Raw genomic sequence first — 24,843 nt, forward strand, 5'->3', positions numbered from 1 at the left:
TATAATTATCAAGTACTTGTTAGTGTTACACTGTGTTACAAAAGATTCCAAATTTTGAAAGATAATCTGACACCAGTCAGGGTCTAAAACACAATTGTTCTGTACATTTAAATGATATACATCTATCTACCAAGGGAAGTACCTGCAGTGACCATAAATATATATATCAGGTTTCACAAGTAATTCACATGTGTAGTGAGACACATGTGTCGCATGTGTATCACAGTCACTGAAGCATCACTAACGAGATCAAACTGAAGATATAATTAAAACTCTTTTGTTTTAAGCCATTCATTAATTAGTAGGTCATCTTATCAGATGAACCATGTTATTGAAGCTGTAAATCTAAGTTAAATGTAGGACTTACATGTTATTTAAACATAACCTGTCTTCATAGAATTTATATATCAGTGTACTTGTGTATACCTGTGGAACCTTTAAGTAAAGGTCAGAGGTCATTTGCTGTGATTTAAATTTGTTTACTGTCTTGTTACTTTTACACACATACCATTTGGTAGTCAAATTAAGAAAGTTTTTTGTCAGCATGGCTACATTCTTTACATTACAAAACTAATCAAGGTATTTGCATGTTTCGGTTGAAAATGCACAGTAAAAGAAACTGAGATTGATTTAACAAATAGCTAATTAGATGGTTATTCAGTAAGCAGGAGGAATGGTTGATGTATTTTGTAGTGTGTAAATATACTAATAGTTTTGTTATATAGAGATGATGTTTAAGACTTCATGACACAAAAGGTTGTTCTGTAATCATCTGAAACATACATAAAAATGAAGTTTAGGTCACCTTAAAGCAGTAATTTTCAAGAAGAAATGACACATGCCAGATTTATTAATAGGTGACTTCATTATTCTATCATTCAGATCCTACACCTGTCCAACTGATTATCCAGTTTCTACAGCAGGCAGAGGCACATCAGGCCACCAACAATGTACAACAGATTATACCCAGGGAGGCACCTTCACCACTGCCATCCATCCCAACCAGCAATGGACAGGGGCCAGACCAAATCAAGACAGAGGAACCAGGTAGTTTATTACCTTTCTATATGTTCAACCATCCCTCCCACCCCTCTTCACCAACAATTGTCAAAGTACAAACCATATTTAAACAGAAAAACTAGACAATGTACTACCTGTCTATATCAACCATACCTCACAGTCCTTTTCAACATTAATGGATGGGGCAAGGGAAAATCGAGACAGCCTGTCCCTTTATTGTCCAGAGCATAATTTTGCCTATTAATGTTAAGGTCTGCAACCTCTTAATTACAGTGTTATTTCCATTTGTTAAGATTTTTGGTCCAGAGCCTACATTTAAAATGGGAAATTGAAATGTGATGTATACATCAGTCATACAAATCAAGACGCAGTGTAGCAAAGTCAGGGCCCATGACCCTTCAGTACAGAGTTATTGCCCTTTGTAAAACCTTTGTGTCCAATAAAGTTGTTTTGAGGGAGTATTTACAATTTCTCTGATACCCTTTGGTGTAACCACCCATTGCCCCATTCCAATCGACTATAATCATAGGGAACATCATTTGAGTCAACACCAGGTATTCAGTATCAAAGCATTGGCATACCTAGGATCAAAAACATTTTATGGACATTTATGTGATTCTAATAGCTATAGATATCTTCCTTTTGCAAGTGTTTATATGTCAACATACTGAATCAGATATTTCAAACATACTTACTTAAAACGATTGATGATTGTTGAGGGGTGAAGAGTGCCAGGTTATTATTTTAGAGAAAAATTGATAAACTGGAGTGGGGAATACCTCAGACCACATTTTGTGTTTTAAGATTTTATCTGTGTGAAAGACAGTGGGTAAACATATCACTTAATATTTGGTATTGTGTTAGGTGTGTAATTAATCAGTATTGGCTGTTTATAATTGTTTGACCAGCTTAAGTCAACATTGACAGATATCTTTCCCAGTACCTACAATACAGTGTTACACCTCACCGACCACTTTATAGTCAAGATCAATATCTGGTATAGACTGTAGAACCTCTATATATATAGGGAAGGAGATTTATTCAGGAACATCAAGGTTTACTTATATGTACATGTTGAAATAGAATTTAGATGAAATCTTCAAATCAGATGATCACTATTTTGAAATATTTTCAGAACTCAACAAGTGAATCATTACCTGTCTATAGTAGCCACCCCAATGCTCCTGTCTATGGTGATCACCATTGTTTTCCAAACACCTATCAATAGGGACCATCCTTATATTCCCATCACCTGTCTATAGTTATCACCCTTGTCTTCCGATCATCTACCTATATTGATCACCCATACGTTCCTGTTTTCCTGTCTATTGTGACCACTCCTGTCTTCAAATCGCTTATCTGTAGTGACCACCATTGCATTTCCATCACCTATCTGTAGTGATCGCGGCTGCATTACAATCACCTGACTGTAGTGACCACCCCTGCGTTACAATCACCTGTTGGTAATGGACATCTATGTTCCTATCAACTGTTGAGTGATCACCCCTGTGTTCCCATTATCTGTCTGTTGTTCTTACCTCTACATGTATTCCTATCGTTTGTTAACAATTATAAAATTGTCAACCTTAATTACTTTTCTATAGTGGCCACCTGTGTATTTCTTTTACCTGTCCATAGTGACCACCCTTGCATTCCTATCACCTATCTGAAGTAACCAACCTTGTATTCCCATTCTCCTGTCTATTTTGACTCTTCCTGTGTTCCCATCATCACTCTATAGTGACAACCTCTGCATCCCTTTACCTGTCTACAGTGATCACCCTTAATTACCTGTCTTTAGTGACCACCTGTGCATGTTCATCACATGTTTAGTGACCACTCCTGCATTCCCATCACCTGTCTGTAATGACCACCTTCACATTTCCACTACCTGACTAACCTGACTATCCCTGTACTCCCATCAACTGTTTACATGCTTAGTAACTCGTGTATACTTATCACCTGTCTATAGTCACCACCCATGTATTCTTACTCATATATACCTATCACCTGTCTATAATTATCACCCTGTATTCCTAGTACCTGTCAATAGTCACAATTCCTGTATTCCTATCACCAGTCTATATTAACCTCTGGCATTCCTATTACCTGTCTATAGTCACCACCCCTGTATTTCTGTCACATGTCTATAATCACCACTCTTGTTAATACATAGAAAACAAAAATTGTTGCCTGTAGAAATGGAGGTCGTATACATGATAGAGAAAAAAGTAGAAGTTGTTGATGGTTTTTTTTACCTGGGTGTGAAACTTAAATACAATGATAAATTCCATCAGATACAACAACAGTTGTCTGACCAGGAACGTAAAGCTATGTTTGCACTTTCATCACATTGTTCTAACTTAAAATTGCAAAACCTTGTTGCATTCATTTGATACATATGTTTGCAGTATATTGCATTATGCATGTGAAGTTTGGGGTTATTCAAAGTGTATTAATAAAGAAAAGATTTGTTACAAAATTTTAAAAGTTAAGAGGTCCATATGTAATGCAATGATTTATTTTGAATTAGGTTGATACCCATTACAATGCATAAGAAAGTATAGATTTATCAAATACTGGTTAAAACTAATATAATAAAAACACTGTATTTTATACACTGCATATTCCTTTTGAAGTAGTAGTAATATAGGTAATTGTTTTAACTGGGTAAATCATGTTAAACATTGTATTTTTTCTCTCAGCTTCGGAGATGTATGGACAAATCACTAAGCTTATGATTATAAAAGTATTTCATATTTGATCAAGCAAAGAGTTTCTGACCAAAGTCAGCAACACCTGAGAGGATTACTGGAGTCCTCATCTAAATGTACTCTATATAAGCATATTACAAATAATTTTACTCTGCAATATTATTTGGCAAAGTTCATTCCTATAAGATATAAAATTTGATTATCGAAACTTTGCTCTTTGCACATAATTTGGCCATTAAAACAGATAGAACAGAAAAATTGTCAGATATAATAATATACCAAAATCCTTTGCCTGAGTTGTAATTTAGACACAGAAGATGAATATCATTTTTCTTTTATATGAAGGAATTAACAAAATTTAGAATGAAATATTTAACACCATTTTATTGGTGAATCTATAATCATATACAATTGCTAATTGTCGATGATATAAATGATCTTCATAAACTAGCTAAATATATATTTGAGGCCAATAAAGTACGACCATAATTGAGATAATACTTATCTTACCTCATATCTATATTAACTAGTCAGTGTGTAAATTATAAGATTATGTCCAATATATATTGTAGTCATTTCTTGTTACATTAATAACACTGTATTTGTTGTTGTTGATGTATACATTAGTTGACTATGGTGATATATGCACAACTATTCTTGAATGCATATTATGTAATATCCTTTGTTAAATATATGTTTTCAACAAGCTGATGATGATGGTATAGGCATGACCGTTGAATGTTTCCTTTGTTATATAACATTTGTAAAAAATCTTATGTATCCAATAAGTTACTTACAGAATAAAATTGAATTGAATTCATGAATTGAAAGTCCTGGCTAGAAAACTTTGTAATCAGGGAATCTTTATTGACTTGGTTAAGGACAAAAAATTATATCATTTGATTGCAATTGCAAACAAAATTCAAATTTCATCGCCAAAGTTCACATATGTAGTGCTTCCTGTTGTAGAAAGGATTTTCATCCTTTGCCTTGAAAAAAATTTGTGTTTAAGTTGAAAACCTAGTCTAGAGACCCACTTTGCCATTGTTAAGTAAATAATGATGAGCCTTCACACTTGATAAATTTGTTACAATCTGTTAAATAGTGATGTCAATAGACATTGAATATTTTGTTCTATAAATAATTTCTAAGGACTTTAAATTAATTATTGTTAAAACAACAGTAATCAAATCCTACAGAAATTATGATGATCATCAGAATTTTTAAAAACATTTGTTATAATGAAGAATTCCTACCAGTAGATTCTCATCAAGTCTTTTGTTGTATAACACTTCATGAGTACCAAAGTGTTGTTTTGAGGGAGGTCAGCATATATACCTCTGTGTCTGGTCGGTCACAAATGTTATCAGATCTGTCAGTGCTAATTTAACCTTTTGGTTCTAGTTCAGGTCTCAAGGATTGCTTGCTGTCTGACATAGGCACATGCTATTTATATCACTGTTATTGAACACTTGTATGGCTTTGTGTTATGATTTTTGTGCTGATCAAAAAACAGTCCACAACAAATCTGGAGACAATAAAGGGTATTATATTTTACAACAACCTTGAAGGTGGTTAAAAGGGATTGATCAGTTACCATATTTATCTTGTATGATCAGATGCGTCCATAACATTCAGCATTATGTGTAAAAAAATTACAGACACAAGTTTAGCAATACAAACAGTACTTCATTTTCTACCTAGATTCAATTTCACTGTAGGTAGTAATTTTTTTTTTTTTTTTGGGGGGGGGGGTGGGGTGAGTTTAGAACATCAATTCTGAAATTGTGATGTCCCAATACTAAGAAATGTTGTGGAATATAAAAATTTAAGCAAGATCCACAAGAAAATCATGAGTCCATGACTCAAATAAAAGAATCCCAAAATCACTGTATGAGTACATTAAATGGCTTGATTAATAAAATGTCTGAAGATAGAAAGGACCAAAATATGTGATTTGTGTAATGAGATGAAGTAATTATGGACTCTAAGGTAAAAATAATTACAGGTGTTTCCTGTTACATGTCTGAAGCAATTACGTGTAGGATAGATTAGTAGGTGAAAGTTTAAAAAGCAAAGAAAAAATGTGCTATATGTGTTACTTATACCTAGTAGTCCTTCATTTCTTCCTTGCAAGTTACCTAGGAAAACGCTAGGGTATAGGCAAAAAAGATAAAGGGTTAGTGGAACAGGTAACAAAGAATGTATTTGGTCTCAGGGTGTCCCAACACATTCCACATTTAGTGGAAGAGGAAATTTCTCTCATACATGTGATAGAAAATGTTGATTAGAATTGAGCTAGAAAACAGTATAACAATATAAAGAACTTAGACCTAGAGGAATTTGAATCTCCTTTCTTTTGAGTAATCCCTCAAAAAATGATAAATGAAAGGGAATAAAATGTGTTTGTCCTCTGCAAATATACCTACATAATGTTATACATTGATCTAGAGACATCTTTGATGATCTGTAAATCTAGGGACCATTTCCCTAACTGAATGTGTATAAATATACTATACAATATGAACAGTTAAAATTCAACAGACAAATTTATTCATTGTATTTATTCACAATCGTGATTTATTGAGTCTAGTATAATGGACATTTTTCTCTCCTGGTGATCACCCTGTAATCGTTTCCCATGACAAACATTTACCATTCATATACCATGTGGTTCTATTCATAACAAGAAATGTATGCAGTTGTTAACTGGATTTAAGTAGTTAAGTTGGTATAGACCATAGGCTGAAGAAACAGGAGAGTTCCTATATAAGTGTAGTAAACAGCTGTTAATAGCATCAAACTAATACATGCAACCTGAAATTTAGAATTGTTCAAAGTATCTTGTTTTCTTTCATCTTCTTTTGATAGAATTTTACACGATGTTAGTATGAAGTTTTGCTGTGTATGTAATTCACCATTAAGTACCTGGTAGCTGTTATTGATAAAAGATAAGTTGAAATGAAATATACACTTCCTAAGAGAATTAAGCAAGCATTATGAGATCAATATTGTTAGATACAAATTATATAATTTTATAGATCCAGATGTAGAGTAACATCGTGATGTTGATTGTTTTTGATACTTTCTTATATAGGGCATTTAAGAATAGGGACAAGCTAAGGGTAGTTGAATTGCAACAAGTTGGTATTTATTTAATAGTAGTGTCAATTGATTTTGCTCGAACAGGGCATCTACAGGACAATTAGGACAATTAGCTTCTTGAATTATAACAAAAAGCATCTTATTGGATACACAATACTTTTAATAAGCCCGTCCAGAAACTCGAGTTTGAGGAAATGTGTTAACCCTTTGTGCATATTGGTTGATAAACACAGCATTTTTTATTTTGAAAATCCTTTTATTTTTACCTTTCTTTGAATTGTTGTTGATAGAATTCTGCTGTTAGTTTGAATATTGAAACACATTAGAGGTCTGAGTAATGTTTGGAATCCATCTAAAATCTGGAATCAATTTAAAATCATGCCGAAAATTGTAGTTTTTACAACATTTATTTTTCCTCATTAATGTCAATAACATCAGCTAACAAATTGCATCAAATTTGATATTCTTACATGTTTTGCATTTGAGATTAAGGAATAAAATGCAACTCTCAGAATTTTTCATTTTAACAAGCCTCTGGTGAAATAAAGTAAAAAATTTGCAATGAGTTTTTATAAATCTCATATAAATGGAAACTCATGCATTATCCACAATGTATTACATGTTACTGTCTGTTTATCATATTATTGATGTTATTCTAGGCTTTATGATTTTGATACTCTATTTCAGAAACAAAACCACAAATAAAAGAATTGAAGAAGGTCACAGCTCTCAAGTTGTTAGCACTGAAAGTTACAGCCTACCTCAACTGGAATCTCACATTGCTCCTGAAAAGGTTTGTCAGTTCACAGAGGACAGAATATTTTAAGTGGAAAAAATATTTGATAACTAAATTATTAAATTTAATTATTTCAAATGCTAGAGTTAGAATAAGGCACTGTTAGACCTGGGAGCCATCTTCTAAAACTAGCATAATGAAATGACCACTGCTACAAACGGTTTCATCCCACTAAGAGGGGAATGCAGGTTGTCTGCCCACGTCGTCAGAACAATGCAATTGTCCAGGATATGATACCTGGACATGGGAGGAGTTGTGGAGACAAAACAGTTTCAACAAACCAATCAATAACTAGATATGATGCCAGTAAAATAATTTGAGTAAATACCAATCAAATTATTGTTCTTAATTACCCAATGACCCTGTACATTGGCATTAAAAAAAGTAAATTTTGAAACGGTTTAAGAGGTACAGAAATTTGCAAAAATATATCTAAAATTATATATAAACAGTATGATAGTCACAATTTGACATTTCTAACTAATATATGAAATTATACAATTGTGATAGTTTGAATGAATTAAAGGAAGCTGTGATAGCTCTGTTACAAGAGCATTGGACGGAGGTCTGAGACTGCTTAGTAAAACGCCTGATGTGTGTGGTTCAACACTCTCTACCCATAGCCATGGCAGTTTGTGTTTCTTATGAAGCTGAGAAATAAAATAATCTGTGTTAATATGGTCATGTCCAATCATTTAGTTAGCCACCAGCTACTACAAGGAAACCTATTTCAAAATAACCCTGGCTGTTGACAGGGCAATAATGCTAGAAAAATAAAAGATAATTTATTAACTACCTTAATTAGTGCAAATATTCTCTAACGTAAATCCTATCATTGAAGAGAAGTTCAATATTGTATCCTATATTTTTGGTAATATTTTTTTCCTTACAAAGCGTGCCCCTGGTGATGCTGCATGCACTTCTGAATGAGTTGTTGAAGATCACACTACACCAGGATGTGGACACAGTCAGTGGGTCTGTGATGGAGTATGAGGAGATTTCTGATCAGGCAGTTTTTGCACTACAGCTCTATTATCGCTGGTGTCTTCTTGCCGTTGTCAAGGACAGTTTTCCTGCACGTCCTGTCAGGTCGTTTCTACAAGTGTAAGTTATCTCCCCTTCCTAATACAGCTTCCAAAGCAAGTGTTTATATTACTTAACAGGGCTTCTACTCATTTGGAAAACTGTCGTTTTATATCATCTTGAGTGGTCGTTTGGTACAAGTGTAACAGCTTTCACCTGGGCATCTGGGGTTCGATTCCCGGAATGAACCTGATAAGGTATTGGGGCCACCCGCACAACCAGATGGGTTTTCCCCAGTTACCGCTACTTTCTCACATAGAATGACCCCTGGTGCACTTAAATTTTTAAAGAGTAAATTACCACACTAATGTATAATCTTCATGCCTGACCCACGGGAAAAAATGTTTTGGCTTACAATCCTGAAAATATGGTAATATTTTGAGAATTTGGCCATATAATGACTCAAATAAATCCAGTTGGGAATGGGGCCCATATTCAGCTCCACAGAGCCCCTAGAAACAGCACTGTTTGAACAAAGTTTATTGTCGTCTCTCAAATGAATTTGCTTACATGAGAATTGACATGTCTGTGATACATTATACAATAATGTTTATAATATCTATAATGTCTTTTTCTATGACTAGTAGATAACTCTCTCGAGGTCTGATGAGTCTTGTATAATGTTAAGGATACCGTTATGAAACTGGCTGAAATGTTTATTGAAAATCAAACATAGATACGAAAATAACCAAAGATGACACAAAATTGTATATAAACTTGTCGTTAAAATTTCATGAAATATCAATGTTGAATTTCAATCCAAGAAGCTTTGCTAATTTTCCACTTTTACATGTGTTTTTTTTCTGCAATCAAATTCAGAATTTTAGAAGACAATTACAGTTAATATTACATTCCCATTTGATACCATGGGATCAAGGTGGGACTTATAATTTGATGATAATATCCACCTGTTTTCCTACTTTACAGACAAGGTCAGCCTGATCCTACAATGGCTTTAGCAGCAGCCAATGAAAACCTGATTAGGACAGTAAGTATCATTAAAGCCTCATTATAGCATATCTATAGAAGGAGGGGATGGACATATTTGTGTGCTTTAATTTGGCTTAAAGTTAGTCACACAAAATAAAACTTCAATTAGAACAGAGAACAGACAAATCACACATTTACATAATCATATGTAATTCATACAGTCACAGCTGTATATTGTCACTTAATCATTTTACCTTTGATGTGAATTTAAGATCAAGATGTTACTTATGTAGGTGTTAGAATCTCTTGTATTAATATCTTTAGCTAGTTTCTTTTTCAACAACATCAAAAACATTTCAGAATTAGATTAATGTTATAAAGGAAAAGAATACAGTGAAGAATGTGTATGTTAAAAAGTATTATGTATGGCGAGACTCTCTAACTACTTTCTATTGTAGCTAAAAGAGAGGACAGCTACGTCAGTGGCTAACCTAGAAAAGTGTGTCCACTGTGGAAAGACCATCAAGATGCCAACAGCCAATAGCTTCCGAATTCCTGATGAACACACAGACGAGCCGCAGTATGACTGGGACACATCTCTCTCCATCACGCCAGACGAGTATAATTGTCAGGTGGGTTTCTCTGCTGTTAGTAGTAGTTTATTAGATATTTCAGTCTCCTGTTTGCAGCAGAAGAGTGGAGGTATTTGATATTTTCTTTTGATCATATTTTATTACTTACAAGTAAAGGACTTTGAGAAAATAAGAAAAAACAATGAAAACAATTTTGTTTTTTTTTTCTTCAGAATTTCAGGATTTCAGTTTCAAAAAGAGTATTTTCTAGCAATATTGAAAATAATATGTGAAGTGCTTTGGTTGAAATTTAAGAATTACTGTTTTTTTTTTTCTTTTTTTTTTTAATGGAAAATTTGTGTTTTGTAAACCAACTATTTTATACAATTCTGTCAATACAACTTTGGATTAACAGGTTTTGAATGGAAAAACTGATTATTTTCTTGATAATTGGAATGTTCAATTATTTTTCAGGTATTTTTTATTGATGAATTGTTAATGAAATATGACAATGTCTTCATTTTGTTTGTTGCAGATATTTTATGATATAGGGAACTTCTACTTTTATGAAAAGGGTTATAGTCATGCATATGTTATGTTCAAGAGATGTACAGAATTATTTGACCATGTAAGTAAACTGGTACTTAATCAAAACTAATGATATAATAAAATGAAAAACAGCATTTACATACGTTTAGCCATATCTGTTATAATTTGTTTTTTGTGTATGAAGACGTGTCTGACTTTCTGTTATTTATCATTTTGCAAATATATTAAGTAAAATCAGTCATTTGAAGTCTTATTTCATTTAAAGATGTTTTATCTTGACATGAAACAATTACTTACTGTAAATGTTGTTATATTTGAAAAAAGGGGTTTGTTAGGATTTCAGCAGGAAAACTGTACAAACAGGAATTATTTTCATAGCCAATATACCTTTGCATATTTTGATTTATTTTTCAATATCTATTTAAGAAATATATCACAATTTCATACACATGGTTGAGATTTATGCATGCAAATGGCTTCCTCATATTTAATTTAAATCTTCCCCAGATTGTAAATCCCCAGGTGTAAATTTCATTGTTTATGCTAATTTTCTCCTATAATTACAGTTAACATCACCAGTTTACTGTAATATAGACGAGACAAGACTAAGAGGTTACATGACAGGGTGTCACAGTCTCAGAAGTGTGACAGAAAACCAGGAAGTTAAGCCAGACAGTCTGTATGAACAGGCCGAAAATAGCAAGAAAAACCAATACACAGTAAGCGAAAAAAAAGTCTGGCATGATGGAAATATGTGTTCCACCAGAAAAAACTTGAAAAACATTAAATGAAGAATGCTACAAATCTGAAATTTTTCTTTCAATGACCATTACTATTCTGCTGTAAAGATGTTTTGGTTCTGGTATCTTCCGTTTTGTTATTAGTTGAAGTAACAAAATACAAAATTGTCATATACTAGAAACTAAAATTAAAATTGAAGCGTATGCAGTAAAGGTGAAATATAAAAAAGCACTATTTCTTTTATTTCAAAAGCTTTAATTTTTTAGAGATTTTTCAAGAATTTGATAAAATTGTGAAAAATTTATAAGCTGAAATGTTAATTATATTAAGGAAACTTTAATCCCTTTCCAGATTTCATCAAAATATATAGCCATTATTTTTTCTAGGACTCTGAATATTCAAAACATGTGAATGAAAAACCATTACAGCCTTAACCATTTTTTCTTAATATTTAGTTAGTATGATATAACTTACAGTATTCAATTTCTTACAGGACATAGTGGAGGTACTTCTGGCAGACAACATGAAACAAGAACTAAGCACATCTTATCGCAGTGATGTGGAGGCAGACATCGCAGACAAGGGTGACAGGTACAATTCAGTCTTAGTTTTCAGATCTTCAGCCACAAAAATAAGTAAAGAAAAAAAAATATAATATAGGTAGTATTCAATTTATAGTTGTATTTTTATACAGAACACTTCTTCAAAATTGAAATTTGTACAGGTAAAAATGCTCATACACTGTAAAATTGTCTATTTTTTTTTTATTTACCTTGATTTGTACATATTTTTTATCCTTGAATATGGCCATGAATATGGAGACTGAATGTGAAAATGATGTGAATTTTCAATATTAGGTTATTTAAAAGGATCTTGATAACAAATGAAACCTAATTCTCCCCAGTTTTTTTTTCATTTAAATCCAAAATTTGTGCTCCACTGAAATTTAAGATCTTACAGTATTTTGATTTCTTTCTGTCATGGTATTTTACAATTCACCAGCTGGTTTTTAAACTGAGAAATATTTGTTGTAGTAAATAGATGTTATCATTTTTGCCTTCTGTAGTTAAAGCAGATCAACCACCAAAAGGATTTTAGTGAAAAAATTCCTTTTTTACTAATCTACTGTACATCAAGGTATTTTAGCCAGTGTACAATTTTTTGCTTGTTTGATTTAAAATTGCATTGCTAATTTTGAACAACCAAATTAAAATTGAGGAATAATTTCATGATTTTTTTAGTTCTGCTCTAAATAGGAAATATATCACCTGGCTGAAATTAGATATTCTGGTTTTGACCATTCACCAAATTTAGCCTGTTAGAATATTGATTACACTAACTCTTTTTAATGTCCTGTTGCAGAGCAAATACTTAACTCTAATTGAAGAAAATTGTGAAACATTTAACAAGTTTATGAAATAAATTTTGTAAAATTTAATGTTTTAGATTCCTTATCTTTATATCCTCAGCTTCAACGGCCTTTATGTCCAGGTTGGGATTTGTAATGTGGTGCGGGGTGTAATGGAGGGAAAAGCTCTCGTCTCTCTACTGGCTGATGTTCTGGAGGAAGCCGAGGAAAACACGGTCGATTTTCTACTTATGGTGGGACACATTTTACTTATTTGAAGATAGAAACAAAGTCTAGCTAAAAGTTAATGGTTCAATAATGTTCAGTACTCTTGGATTCTGGTTTGTAAACCTAATAAATGTTTCTTTTTGGCAGACAAACAACTATTACACTATTTAGAAATTCTTACAGAAGATAAATGTCATACTATGTAAATATGGACACAATCTAGGTTTTGTCACTTCAAAGGCTAACTGTGAATAACATTAAATCAATATCACTGCTGAAAAAATTTATGTTTTAATAATTTGTCCAAAGTCATGGAAGATTACTTTCAAATATTGATTCCAAGTTAAAAGATTTAGATGTTTTCAATAAAGGTATGATAGGAATATTGTAATCATTATTTAAAAAATTCAAAGAAGGTTTTTTTGAGATGTTTGGGTTCAAAGTTATTGTTTTCCTTTTCACAGGTGATAACCAAGGCCTTGATGGGTGCTTCCTATGCACAGAAGAATAATCTCAAGTGCTTTATCTGGTAATAAACATTTATTACAGAACAATATTGATTGGGTCTATGCTGAGCTTTTATGTATCTGACTCTTCAGTAAATAAATTGGATTTATTTCCTACTTCTTCATATAATACAGATATAGAATATCCTCTCCTTTCCCCCACCTCACCTCTGTTGTATTTTCCATGAATTAAATTCTCTCGCACACACTCTTGTATTTTCCATGAATTAAATTCTCTCTCACACACTCTTGTATTTTCCAGGACATTAATTCTCACTCACACACTTTCTGTTGTATTTTGTAGGCATCTTATGGATCTGTCACCTGCAGGGTCAAAGTTCAACACAATGGTAATGACTGCACCTTTATCAGACAACTTCACTAAACAAGAGTTGTCGGAGATGGCTCTATTGGCCGATGAAGACAACAGCAATGGTTACAGTCAAATGATTGACGATGATGTCACAACCACCTGTTCTAGTTATCCGGGAAGTCGAGGTAAGTCAGCAGAAACATTTGAGCTGTCACTGAAACGTTGATGTTTTTTAAGATTTTTTATTATTGGTTGGGGTATTGGACATGTTTTCTTTCCCATTAAATATGCATGGCAATTAAATGGACTTAAACATGTATAAAATCAAACCAAACTTGTCACTGCAAGAATTAGTGAGATATTTTATAAAGTATTCAGGCCATGGCAGTGAAGTGCAATGATTTTATGTTGGAAAACATATCAATATATATAATATCAATCATTAAATTCCACTCTCTTTTTCTTAAATTCTAAATAATTTGAGCTTAGTGTGATTCTTTGTTAACATTTATGGTTTAAACAGAGTAAGAATTTCACACACCAGCTCTTTCATTCTCAGTAGATATACTTAAAACCTTCATTTAGCACATAAGATGCAGTTTTATCTGCAAGGGTATCAAAATATGTTCACTAATAAAAAATATTAGTATTTCTATAGTATCAGTATGGATGTGTTACTCATTGATTTTGATATATAATGTTTGATCATAGTTTGTTGTTAGACTTTACTGTAAATAATGAATTTTTGTGGAGGTTTTATTTTCATGGTAGATAACATTATTATTAGAATTTAGTGGATTTTGATAGTTCTTTTTATCCACAAATTTAAGAGCCAATTAAACAGAAATTTGAAAATAATAATAAAAAATAGATCATGAAGTTTAAATTCCACAAAAATATCTGATTTTACTAAAGATTAAATGAGGTGATGGGAATTTGTTTTTACATTTACTTAAAAGTTTAAATGTTGCACCCTAGATCTGTATTCAGGATACATTTCTGATTTTAAAAATAATGCTCAGGTTTGAAGAGGAAGTTCTTCCTTTGGTGATCATTATTGTAATTATGTATTTCAGTGATTTTCAATAGATTTAAGGTCAAGTTCATTTTTAAGCTCCAAGACCTGTCTGTGCACAAAAAAAAATGTATATTGGATTTTAGAAAGTTGAATCAACATTGCTGAGACTAATGAGATAATACTGAATAGTAAATAAATGGTTTCACATATGAATACAGACCTAGGACATGATTAAACAATCGGAATGGAAGGCAATTTAAATTGATGATTTTTTTTATGTGAAGCATATTTTTCATGATCTAAAAAAACTATCAGGAAAAATTGCCTTCCAGTCTTCCATAATGATATTTAAATACCCTAATTCTTTAATTGTTCTATGTTGGTTTTCAATCGACTTGATATAAATTATGATAAAATCTGTCATCGGATATGTGGGTTAGTCGTGATGGTGATCATATTCATTGTCTTAAAACCAATATGGTGGATTCTTAAAGTGTTGGAGAAGCCTTTGAAAAGAATTTTTTCGGAAAAGGAAATTATTTTCTAAAATGAATTCATTTTTGTAATTAACATGCTAAATAATACAATTCAATTATGATAATTATAATACTTTAATCCTTATTTCAATTAATTGTTTGATGCAAAAGAAAATGAATTTTTATTTTTCATCAATCATAACTTATTCATAAGTATATATTACATATAGCAGTCATGAACTATTTCATCATTATGTACACTGTATATTATTTCTTATTTGTACAGAAATGCAAATATATTTCAGACATTCTACTATTTCATTTCATTAGTTATTACTGTTAAACAAACAGGTTTTATTTTTCTGATGTTGTACAATTTTGTGTTAATCTTGATCCCCACAGTAACCTTTAGTAATCATGTGCCAATTAAGCACAAACAGGACCTCAGATTCTAACTGTTCTTAACACTTTGTGCCTATGCAGGTGTTTCTTTCTTGTCAGAGGGGACCGGTAAGTGTGCCATTGTTACGTTCAACATGCTGTCCTAGTCGCTAACAGCCTTAACCCTCCTAACTGGAATATTAGCATGACGTGGAAATCACATCACAGTGTCATTGTCACTAATATTACAGGGATTCCATATTTAATCGGATAATTATTATTGTAATAACTTGTCTTACTTACAAGCATAATTATAAATAGCATATACATAACAGGTTTATTTTGTCATACACAAATTTTTCTATTTGTTGTCAAAACTGCAATATCTCATTTAAGATGAGATGAACCACTACACATATGAGATTTGTTTTTAGTTTGTATCCATATTAGGTATGTGATATTTTCACCATTTAAAAACAAGAGTTAAAAATAGAATGTTACATTGCAGAGAGTATGTTTAAAAAAGTCTTTTTGATATTGATTAAACATAAAAAGGTAGGGAAGTGGAAGGTTTGACTGATTGAAATATATTTATGATGTGATTACCTTGTAGCTAACCAATAATCAGTTTAGTGTGTTGAGGAAGTGAAGTATTCAGGTTTTACATGTTTTGAAGATGTTGAGTATACAGGAGTTGTCGAGAGGAAGTTGAGTATACAGGAGTTGGTATGATGAAGTTGAGTATACAGGAGTTGTCGAGAGGAAGTTGAGTATACAGGAGTTGGTATGATGAAGTTGAGTATACAGGAGTTGTCGAGAGGAAGTTGAGTATACAGGAGTTGGTATGATGAAGTTGAGTATACAGGAGTTGTCGAGAGGAAGTTGAGTATACAGGAGTTGGTATGATGAAGTTGAGTATACAGGAGTTGATGTGATGAAGTTGAGTATACAGGAGTTGATGTGATGAAGTTGAGTATACAGGAGTTGGTATGATGAAGTTGAGTATACAGGAGTTGGTGTGGGGAAGTTTTTATACATGAGTTGGTATGATGAAGTTGAGTATACAGGAGTTGGTATGATGAAGTTGAGTATACAGGAGTTGGTATGATGAAGTTGAGTATACATGATTTGGTATGATGAAGTTGAGTATACAGGAGTTGGTATGATGAAGTTGAGTATACAGGAGTTGGTATGATGAAGTTGAGTATACAGGAGTTGGTATGATGAAGTTGAGTATACAGGAGTTGGTATGATGAAATTGAGTATACAGGAGTTGGTATGATGAAGTTGAGTATACAGGAGTTGGTATGATGAAGTTGAGTATACAGGAGTTGGTATGATGAAGTTGAGTATACAGGAGTTGATGTAAGGAAGTTGAGTATACAGGAGTTGGTATGATGAAGTTGAGTATACAGGAGTTAGTGTGGGGAAGTTGAGTATACATGAGTTGGTATGATGAAGTTGAGTATACAGGAGTTGGTATGATGAAGTTGAGTATACAGGAGTTGACGTAATGAAGATGGGTATACAGGAGTTGGTATGATGAAGTTGAGTTCGCAAAAGTTGATGTGATGAAGTTGAGCATAATTGAGTTGTTGACATAAATTGTTCCTTTCGAGTATTAGAGTACAATTTTCTAATGGAATTGGGGTATAGTGGTAATAAATCAACCTCACTGAAAATGTTCATGTCAGATCTGAGCTACATTTAAAACACTTTTAAAAGACTCTGCAGTAAATGTTTGATGTACTTAGGTTATATTTAATGCTAAATTTTAGTGTTAATAAAGTATGACCAAATGCTGGAAAAAATGCAGAAAAGGAAAAGATAAACCAATGTACTCTGATTTGTTTCTTTAAGTTTGTTTATATATGAAATGGAAACACATCTACTACATGTATATAACATGAATGCAATTTTTTTTCTTGTAATAATACATTTCTGTCATTCTGCTGGTATATACAATAGCTATAATGACAAGCTTCATGGAACCCTGGTTGAGGGCTTGATTGGTGATGCTTCTATTTCATTATAATCAATGTTTCCTTGTTAATTAATCAGAGAAGGATTTAGTATTTTCTGTTTGTCTGAATAGTGATCCTGTGGTCATATTGACAGATAAAAAGATGACTATTTAGAATATGTTCTGTCTGTTAAAAGATGGGCTGTTTGTTCAAGTAGTGGATTCATGATAAATTAAAAAACTACTTAGAAAGTGTTCAGTTTGTCAAAGTAGAAGGCTCTAGCTATATATAGTTTTTAGAAATCTTTGAAATCAAAGATCTAAGTATATCATTTCTGCACCTATGGAGTATGTCATTATAAGATTTGACATTCTGTTGATGTCCTTTTGAAAAAAAACCAAATCCCTTGGAATTTGCTGATATTTTCATGATTATAAAGACACTGACACCCATGCTGTATAAAGATGATAAATTTAAACTCAGAGCTGCCTTGGTGCTCTTTGTCTTTATCAAAGATTTATCAAGATGGAAATTTCTGAAACCATTTCCAGATTGTATCAAGATTGTGTGTAAGGAATCCTCATTGTGATGACCATACTCCAATGTGCAGAGATGACACAGGTGTAAATCTAGATCGGAGCCATTGAATTTTGAATATTTTTACAGCAGCAGTACGGAACTGACATTAAAATCATGACCAACATTTTAAGCCTGCTTCCGAAAGTCCAGTTTTTACCTGCCATTAACAGTATACTTCAGTAGGAAATTTAGTGCTGTTAATTTTCTTCAAGCAGCTTCAAGTGGTGGCAGTGTTGGGGACTACTGTCTTCTAGATCTGCTTTTTGATTTGCAGTTGCTTAATGAATATTCATCAGAATACATTTACATACGTGTGACAGTGCTACTATATTAACTTACCAGAGAGAAGTTTTAATTTATAGTACCATAAATGACGTCCAACTGGTCACTCTTTTTACATCATTATTATCAGCATAGAAACAGCAATGGTATACAATCAAAATGTCTTTCCTTCGATGGATAATGATTTTGGTGATAAATTACTTATTTCAGTGTAATATGTGTACATAGAAATATAATATAAGCATTGGACCCTCTTGTTATAATTGCATTTACGGTGGTTATAAATGACAAGAGTTTTGCAGGCAGACATACCATATTCAATATAATATGGTAGTCAAAATTATGAAGAACAACTTTTAGCTTCTATCCATATTTATTTTGTATAAAACTTTGGTTTCTAGATCTTTGCCTACACATCTGAGTGATAATTGCCTCCTTGATTGTTAGCTAGTGAATGTGGACCTAATAAATGCCATTAATTCTGTGTATACAGTTTTACACAGAGTTACTTCCCCTGTTATCTATCTGTTATTGGCAGGTTTTTATTCCCCATGCAGAGATGTAGTTCTCCAGTGTATATGATAGAGACACAAAGATCTTAATGTAGATACTACAACGTTGACCCAAATTACATCTTAGGGATGAATATAAAACAAAATTTTGATAAGTAATCATAGCCTATTGGAGGACAAAACCTGACAATCAAAATGAAAGCTGCATCACGGAAAATAAATAATGTAATTAAACAAATGTAGAATGTTGGATACATATTTCACTTTCACACAACAGCACTTTTTTCTTCACTTCTCAATCCCGTACATGTATATGATATAGTCTACATGGTGTTGGAACCTCTGTATCAATTATGTACAAGATCTAACTTAACAAGAATGATGTATTTATCATAACAGTGGGTAAGGAATTGTATGTATTAAATCTAAGCGATTTAGAGCACACAACGGTACTATTATCAGAATATTTTATATATATTTTACTACCATTTATTTTTAAATGACTAGATAACATTGTTTAACGAAACATTGAAACCATAAGCACTATGCTCAATACTTAATCTGTTCACTGTATTAGTTTAAATTTTGTATTTTGGAGACAATCTGATGAAAAGACTCACTGGAAGCTAAAATTCAATGCATGGTTGGCTTGCGGCATGCCTCCTGCAGTACGTTCAATGAAACACCCAACAGCTACAAGAACACTCAGTCTCGAAATAACCCTTGCTGTTGACAGGGCAATGAACCCTGCAAACAAACATACCTATGAGTAGATATAGAGCTCTAATATTAGTGCCTATTTAGAACATTGAAAAATAGCTGTAGGACTTAGTGTGGCAAACCATTTCTTGTTGTATTATGAATTTAATATATATTGTAAAACATGTATTTATATTGTTTGTTTGTCTGGCACCATCTTTGTAGATACGTCGGTAAACTTAGGTAATGCGGAACACCAGTTGATGTATATGTATGACCCAGATGTGATGCGACGCCTCATAGCGGAACTCTGTCAGAAGTATAACCGATCGCCTGCATACATCATGTCTCTAAATGAGAAGTGGAAGGTGCCTCGAGACATGCACCACATCATTATGAACCTCCAGCAAAGTGAAGACCAGGCATATGTTTATCTCCTTATTGGCAAGGCCAATCACTGCATGGATGTCAGGGTAGGTCTTGTCGCTGGAGGAAATAAAACAGCAACTTTCCTTCAAATTTGTCAGCACATTTTCACGCCATACAGTTTCGACATTGGTTTAAGCAAAACTTTTAAACTACAGTACATATTTATACTGACCTTTTTATGCAGGTTTACTGCATATAGATAAAGGTCGATGTTTTAACACACTAATGTTCCCATCACTTTCAGATTTATGAGCGAGCACGACAGCTGCTGTATGTGGCCGACAATGTGGTAGCAGAAATGTCCTATACACTGTCCAAGCATGTGCGATGGCACATCCTGCTGGCTGATCTTCAACAATACTTCCTGTCTGAGACTCTAGCAGACCAAACCTCACTACAAGATCTGGTCAAGAAAACCAAGACTTGTATCACCTGTGTACGACTTGGCCAAGGTAAGGGCAAATTTCAGGCTGTGCAATCAAAAGTGAATATCCTTGAAACCTCTTTGAATTATTCCAAATTATGCTTGTGAAAATAAATTTGAGTTTGAACTTTCAGTCATTCACTCCAAATTATGCAAAGTGTTTAAAAAGCTGAAACTACCAATCACTAAAGAAAACTCTGTTCGGGATATTGACAAATGGGTTAATACTTAATATGATTATGTTTTTGAATAATTTTATGGAACAGGATCTTTGAGAAATTGCAGCTTTGATTTTGTTCGTTGGAAATCTTTTGTTTGTATTATCCACTGAGAGTTTACAGTATATATAGTGAAAGTGAAAACATGAAGAGAGGATGAATGGCATAACTAATAGTTATGGCATTGATCACTATTATTGAGATGTTTTATTAGATGGACAGAGCATAATGTACAGAGGATGTGGAGACACAATATTTATTATATTTTGCATTAGATCTATTCATACTTTACAGATGTACAACCAAGTCGCTTAGTGCTGGAGCACTGTGCTGCCTTCCTAATGAACATCAGGGACTGGAATTACTTAGCCAACATGGACAACTCAGGCAGTGGTCACATTGAGGTCAGTACTCAGGCAGTTGTCAAATTTAGATCAGAACTCAGGCAGTGGTCATATTGGGCTCAGTACTCAGGCAGTGGGCACATTGATGTCAGTACTCAGGCAGTGGTCACATTGAGGTCAGTACTCAGGCAGTGGTCAAATTGAGGTCAGTACTCAGGCAGTGGTCACATTGAGGTCAGTACTCAGGCAGTGGTCAAATTGAGCTCAGTACTCAGGCAGTGGGCACATTGATGTCAGTACTCAGGCAGTGGTCACATTGAGGTCAGTACTCAGGCAGTGGTCACATTGAGGTCAGTACTCAGGCAGTGGTCATATTGAGCTCAGTACTCAGGCAGTGGGCACATTGATGTCAGTACTCAGGCAGTGGTCATATTGAGGTCAGTACTCAGGCAGTGGTCAAATTGAGTTCTCAGTCCTCTGACATTGGTCATATTGAGTTCTTAATCCCCTGACATTGGTCATGTTGAGTTCTCAATCTTCTGTCATTGGTCATATTGAGTTCTCAGTCCTCTGGCATTAGTCATATTGAGTTCTCAATCTTCTGTCATTGGTCATATTGAGTTCTCAATCTTCTGTCATTGGTCATATTGAGTTCTCAATCTTCTGTCATTGGTCATATTGAGTTCTCAATCTTCTGTCATTGGTCATATTGAGTTCTCAGTCCTCTGTCATTGGTCATATTGAGTTCTTAATCCTCTGACATTAGTCATATTGAGTTCTCAATCCTCTGGCATTAGTCATATTGAGTTCTCAGTCATCTGGCATTAGTCATATTGAGTTCTCAGTCCTCTGGCATTAGTCATATTTAATTCTCAGTCCTCTGGCATTAGTCATATTGAGTTCTCAGTCATCTGGCATTAGTCATATTGAGTTCTCAGTCCTCTGGCATTAGTCATATTGAGTTCTCAGTCCTCTGGCATTGGCCATATTGAGTTCTCAGATTGTTACCACTATCCATCTGTTGATTCATGTCATATCCCATCACAACCTGTTCCAAGTCATTGTCAGAAATCTCAGAACAGATATATATTTACACTATAGTTATCATAACAACAAGTACGACATCTGAATCAGATTCAGGTTGGTCATGGTCATGTCTTTTTCTGTAAAATCATTAGTTTTTAAAGTGGATCGCTCACTATTCTCAAGCAAAAGATAGGAACTTGTTTCCTTTTAATATTATTCAAAATGTATAACTTTTGCAAAATACTGATACAGTACATTTGTCAATGACAGGACTTGAATGTAAAATGTACTCAATTTTGAAAATTATAAGAACATCTGTTTGATCTTAAAATGTCTGATATTGGTTTTAAATGACTGTTTCCAGCTGTGTCGTCTGTTTTCCTGTGTATGTAAAGAACTACCTTCCATTAAGAATGCCAGAAAGCCAGGCCGAGATTTGTGGGAAGCTCGTAAGTACAGTTTAAAGTGTCCAATTCCTGTGTTAAATAGAATGGTAAGCATTCATTACATATTAGATTTACTTGACATACATAATCAAGATATTTTGTTTTGTTTGGCCTAAATTGTACAGATACCTGTATTTGAATTGGTTCTGAGAATGTTTCAATGAGATAATAGGTTTAGGCGGACTTGATATTCATTACTTAGCTACCCTGTTATCAGCAGTATGATAAGGCTAATCAAACATTTATTGCAGACCCATTTGTATTATGATATAACAGAACTTTGATTGACTGAAGATTCCTCATTGTTTATATGCATTTGACATTACCCAAAAAAGAAATATGCCATGAGAATGTCTCCATTTTATCTTTTATATCAGTCTAACCAAGTACTGTTTCCATGATTGTTTGCCATCTCGGTAAAATGAGAAATGGTCTATATCTGTTGCAGTGAGACATATATTTACAACAAGTACCCAACAAAACCGAGGGAACAGTGCCGCAAGGAACAGTGCTATTCATAGAGAGCCTAATTATGCCTGTGTTACAAAGGACGCCTTCATAGAGTTCCTCAAAAAAGTCAAGGTGCAGCAAAAATTTGTGATGATTTTTCAGGTTCATTAGGATAAAATTTAAAATATACCTTGTACTATTAAATCAAATGCATATTTGCAAACATGAAAATGACAAAGTTATAGGTGGTGCTCTCATAAATACTGTGAATCATATTTTCATGGGACTCAAATTTCTCGACTTTTCAAACAATTAATCATTTTTCTGGCACTTAACTTTGTTGATAAATAGGACCTGTGAAATCCTCTGATGTCTGAAAAATTATGTCAAGTTTATTAATTGGTGGACATTTGGACTTTAGGAGAAAGAAAGCCCACATAATGAGTGAAAATAAAAACTCACAAGAATTAATGTTTGTGCAGTAAGCCGTCTTTCATGGCTATTGGATATTTAGAAATGGAATTATGTTGAAGGGTTTTCGCCACATTTCAAACATTGATAAAATCATTGCAAGTCCTCAATTTTGTTGATATGTAAAACTCTTTTAGAAATAATTTGACATTGTTTGTAAAACATGCTGTTTCTGACAGAGAAATATTAATGTTAATGATGCCAGAATTAGCAACATTATAATCATGATTACAGATGATAATCTTGTATTTCTCCACAGGAAACAAGCATTCTGTCTGTACTGATATCTGTGATTACCAAGTACTACAATATTTTGAGGGTAAGTCATGATGTTGGTTACTTTTTGGGGAGTTTTAGGGTCCCACATCAAAATAACTTGTATGATAGCTTATAGGTAGGCCTTTCCTCGATGTAAGTCTAGTTTATACTTCTTATTGAATAACTGAATATTAGTTCACAATTTTTTAAAGAAATATTGTCTATATCAAAAGATTTCATCAATACCAGAACAAACATAATATCGGGTGCAGAAACTTTGACAAATTAAGGATATACGTATATTGAAACTAGAAATGTTCAACTTAAGTTACAGGTGATGGTTTCTATTGTTATCATATCCTTCAGTATCAAGTTTGATCACTCTCCATTTCCATAGTTGAAGATGTCCTCAGATTTGGGAACAAGATATTGGTGCATGTATTCATATGTGCTTAACAGCAAACAATTTCTGACATTGTTTTAAATATTAATATATTTTTTGTTCAGTTTTTTTTGTCTTTTTTTTTAGATTTTCTTTTTTTCATCCTTTTTTTTTTTTTTTTTTTCATTTAATTTGACTTTTCCAGAAAAAAGATGTTTTTGTTACAGGATGATATATCCTGTGAAATTTCCAGTGACTACATAGCCCTATGGCCTACTACACTTAGCAAGTAAGTTGATGAATAACATATGTCACGTTTTCATTTTGAACAATTAGTACCAGTAAAGACCCATAAATTGGTAAAAGAAATTCTTTTTGGATTATTGGGTTGATTCCTAACATATATACACTTTATAATACTTACCTTAAATACATTGAAATAATTAATACTGGTCAGTCCCATCATTAGTAGGTCGTTCCACCTCAGAAGTGGCCCAACCAAGAACTGGTTAGCTTTGACTGCTGTGTGTTGTTTTCGCAGCCTGATGTGTGAGATATTTTCACAACCACTTTGTTCAT

The 24,843-nt window shown here is 33.1% G+C and overlaps 1 protein-coding gene across 2 annotated transcripts in view; it reads left to right on the forward strand.

The window, feature by feature from the left end:
- Positions 1 to 24,843, forward strand: part of LOC132546845 (integrator complex subunit 8-like) — a 31,404-nt gene that overhangs the window by 836 nt on the left and 5,725 nt on the right. The window contains exons 2-20 of one of the 2 annotated variants that reach the window (XM_060210572.1): positions 883 to 1,047; positions 7,527 to 7,632; positions 8,530 to 8,739; positions 9,646 to 9,706; positions 10,107 to 10,280; positions 10,756 to 10,848; positions 11,336 to 11,488; positions 12,004 to 12,101; positions 12,980 to 13,112; positions 13,551 to 13,615; positions 13,897 to 14,090; positions 15,883 to 15,909; positions 20,042 to 20,289; positions 20,490 to 20,697; positions 21,182 to 21,291; positions 22,622 to 22,706; positions 23,152 to 23,285; positions 23,884 to 23,943; positions 24,492 to 24,553. In XM_060210572.1, the coding sequence (XP_060066555.1) occupies positions 883 to 1,047; positions 7,527 to 7,632; positions 8,530 to 8,739; positions 9,646 to 9,706; positions 10,107 to 10,280; positions 10,756 to 10,848; positions 11,336 to 11,488; positions 12,004 to 12,101; positions 12,980 to 13,112; positions 13,551 to 13,615; positions 13,897 to 14,090; positions 15,883 to 15,909; positions 20,042 to 20,289; positions 20,490 to 20,697; positions 21,182 to 21,291; positions 22,622 to 22,706; positions 23,152 to 23,285; positions 23,884 to 23,943; positions 24,492 to 24,553 (2,386 nt within the window). The remainder of the gene's footprint in view (positions 1 to 882; positions 1,048 to 7,526; positions 7,633 to 8,529; positions 8,740 to 9,645; positions 9,707 to 10,106; positions 10,281 to 10,755; positions 10,849 to 11,335; positions 11,489 to 12,003; positions 12,102 to 12,979; positions 13,113 to 13,550; positions 13,616 to 13,896; positions 14,091 to 15,882; positions 15,910 to 20,041; positions 20,290 to 20,489; positions 20,698 to 21,181; positions 21,292 to 22,621; positions 22,707 to 23,151; positions 23,286 to 23,883; positions 23,944 to 24,491; positions 24,554 to 24,843) is intronic. The other variant, XM_060210573.1, reaches the window with a different exon arrangement.

This window comes from Ylistrum balloti, unplaced genomic scaffold (genome assembly GCF_031769215.1).
Source record: "Ylistrum balloti isolate Yb309-2 unplaced genomic scaffold, AGI_CSIRO_Ybal_v1 Utg369916, whole genome shotgun sequence".
Classification (NCBI taxonomy): domain Eukaryota; kingdom Metazoa; phylum Mollusca; class Bivalvia; order Pectinida; family Pectinidae; genus Ylistrum; species Ylistrum balloti.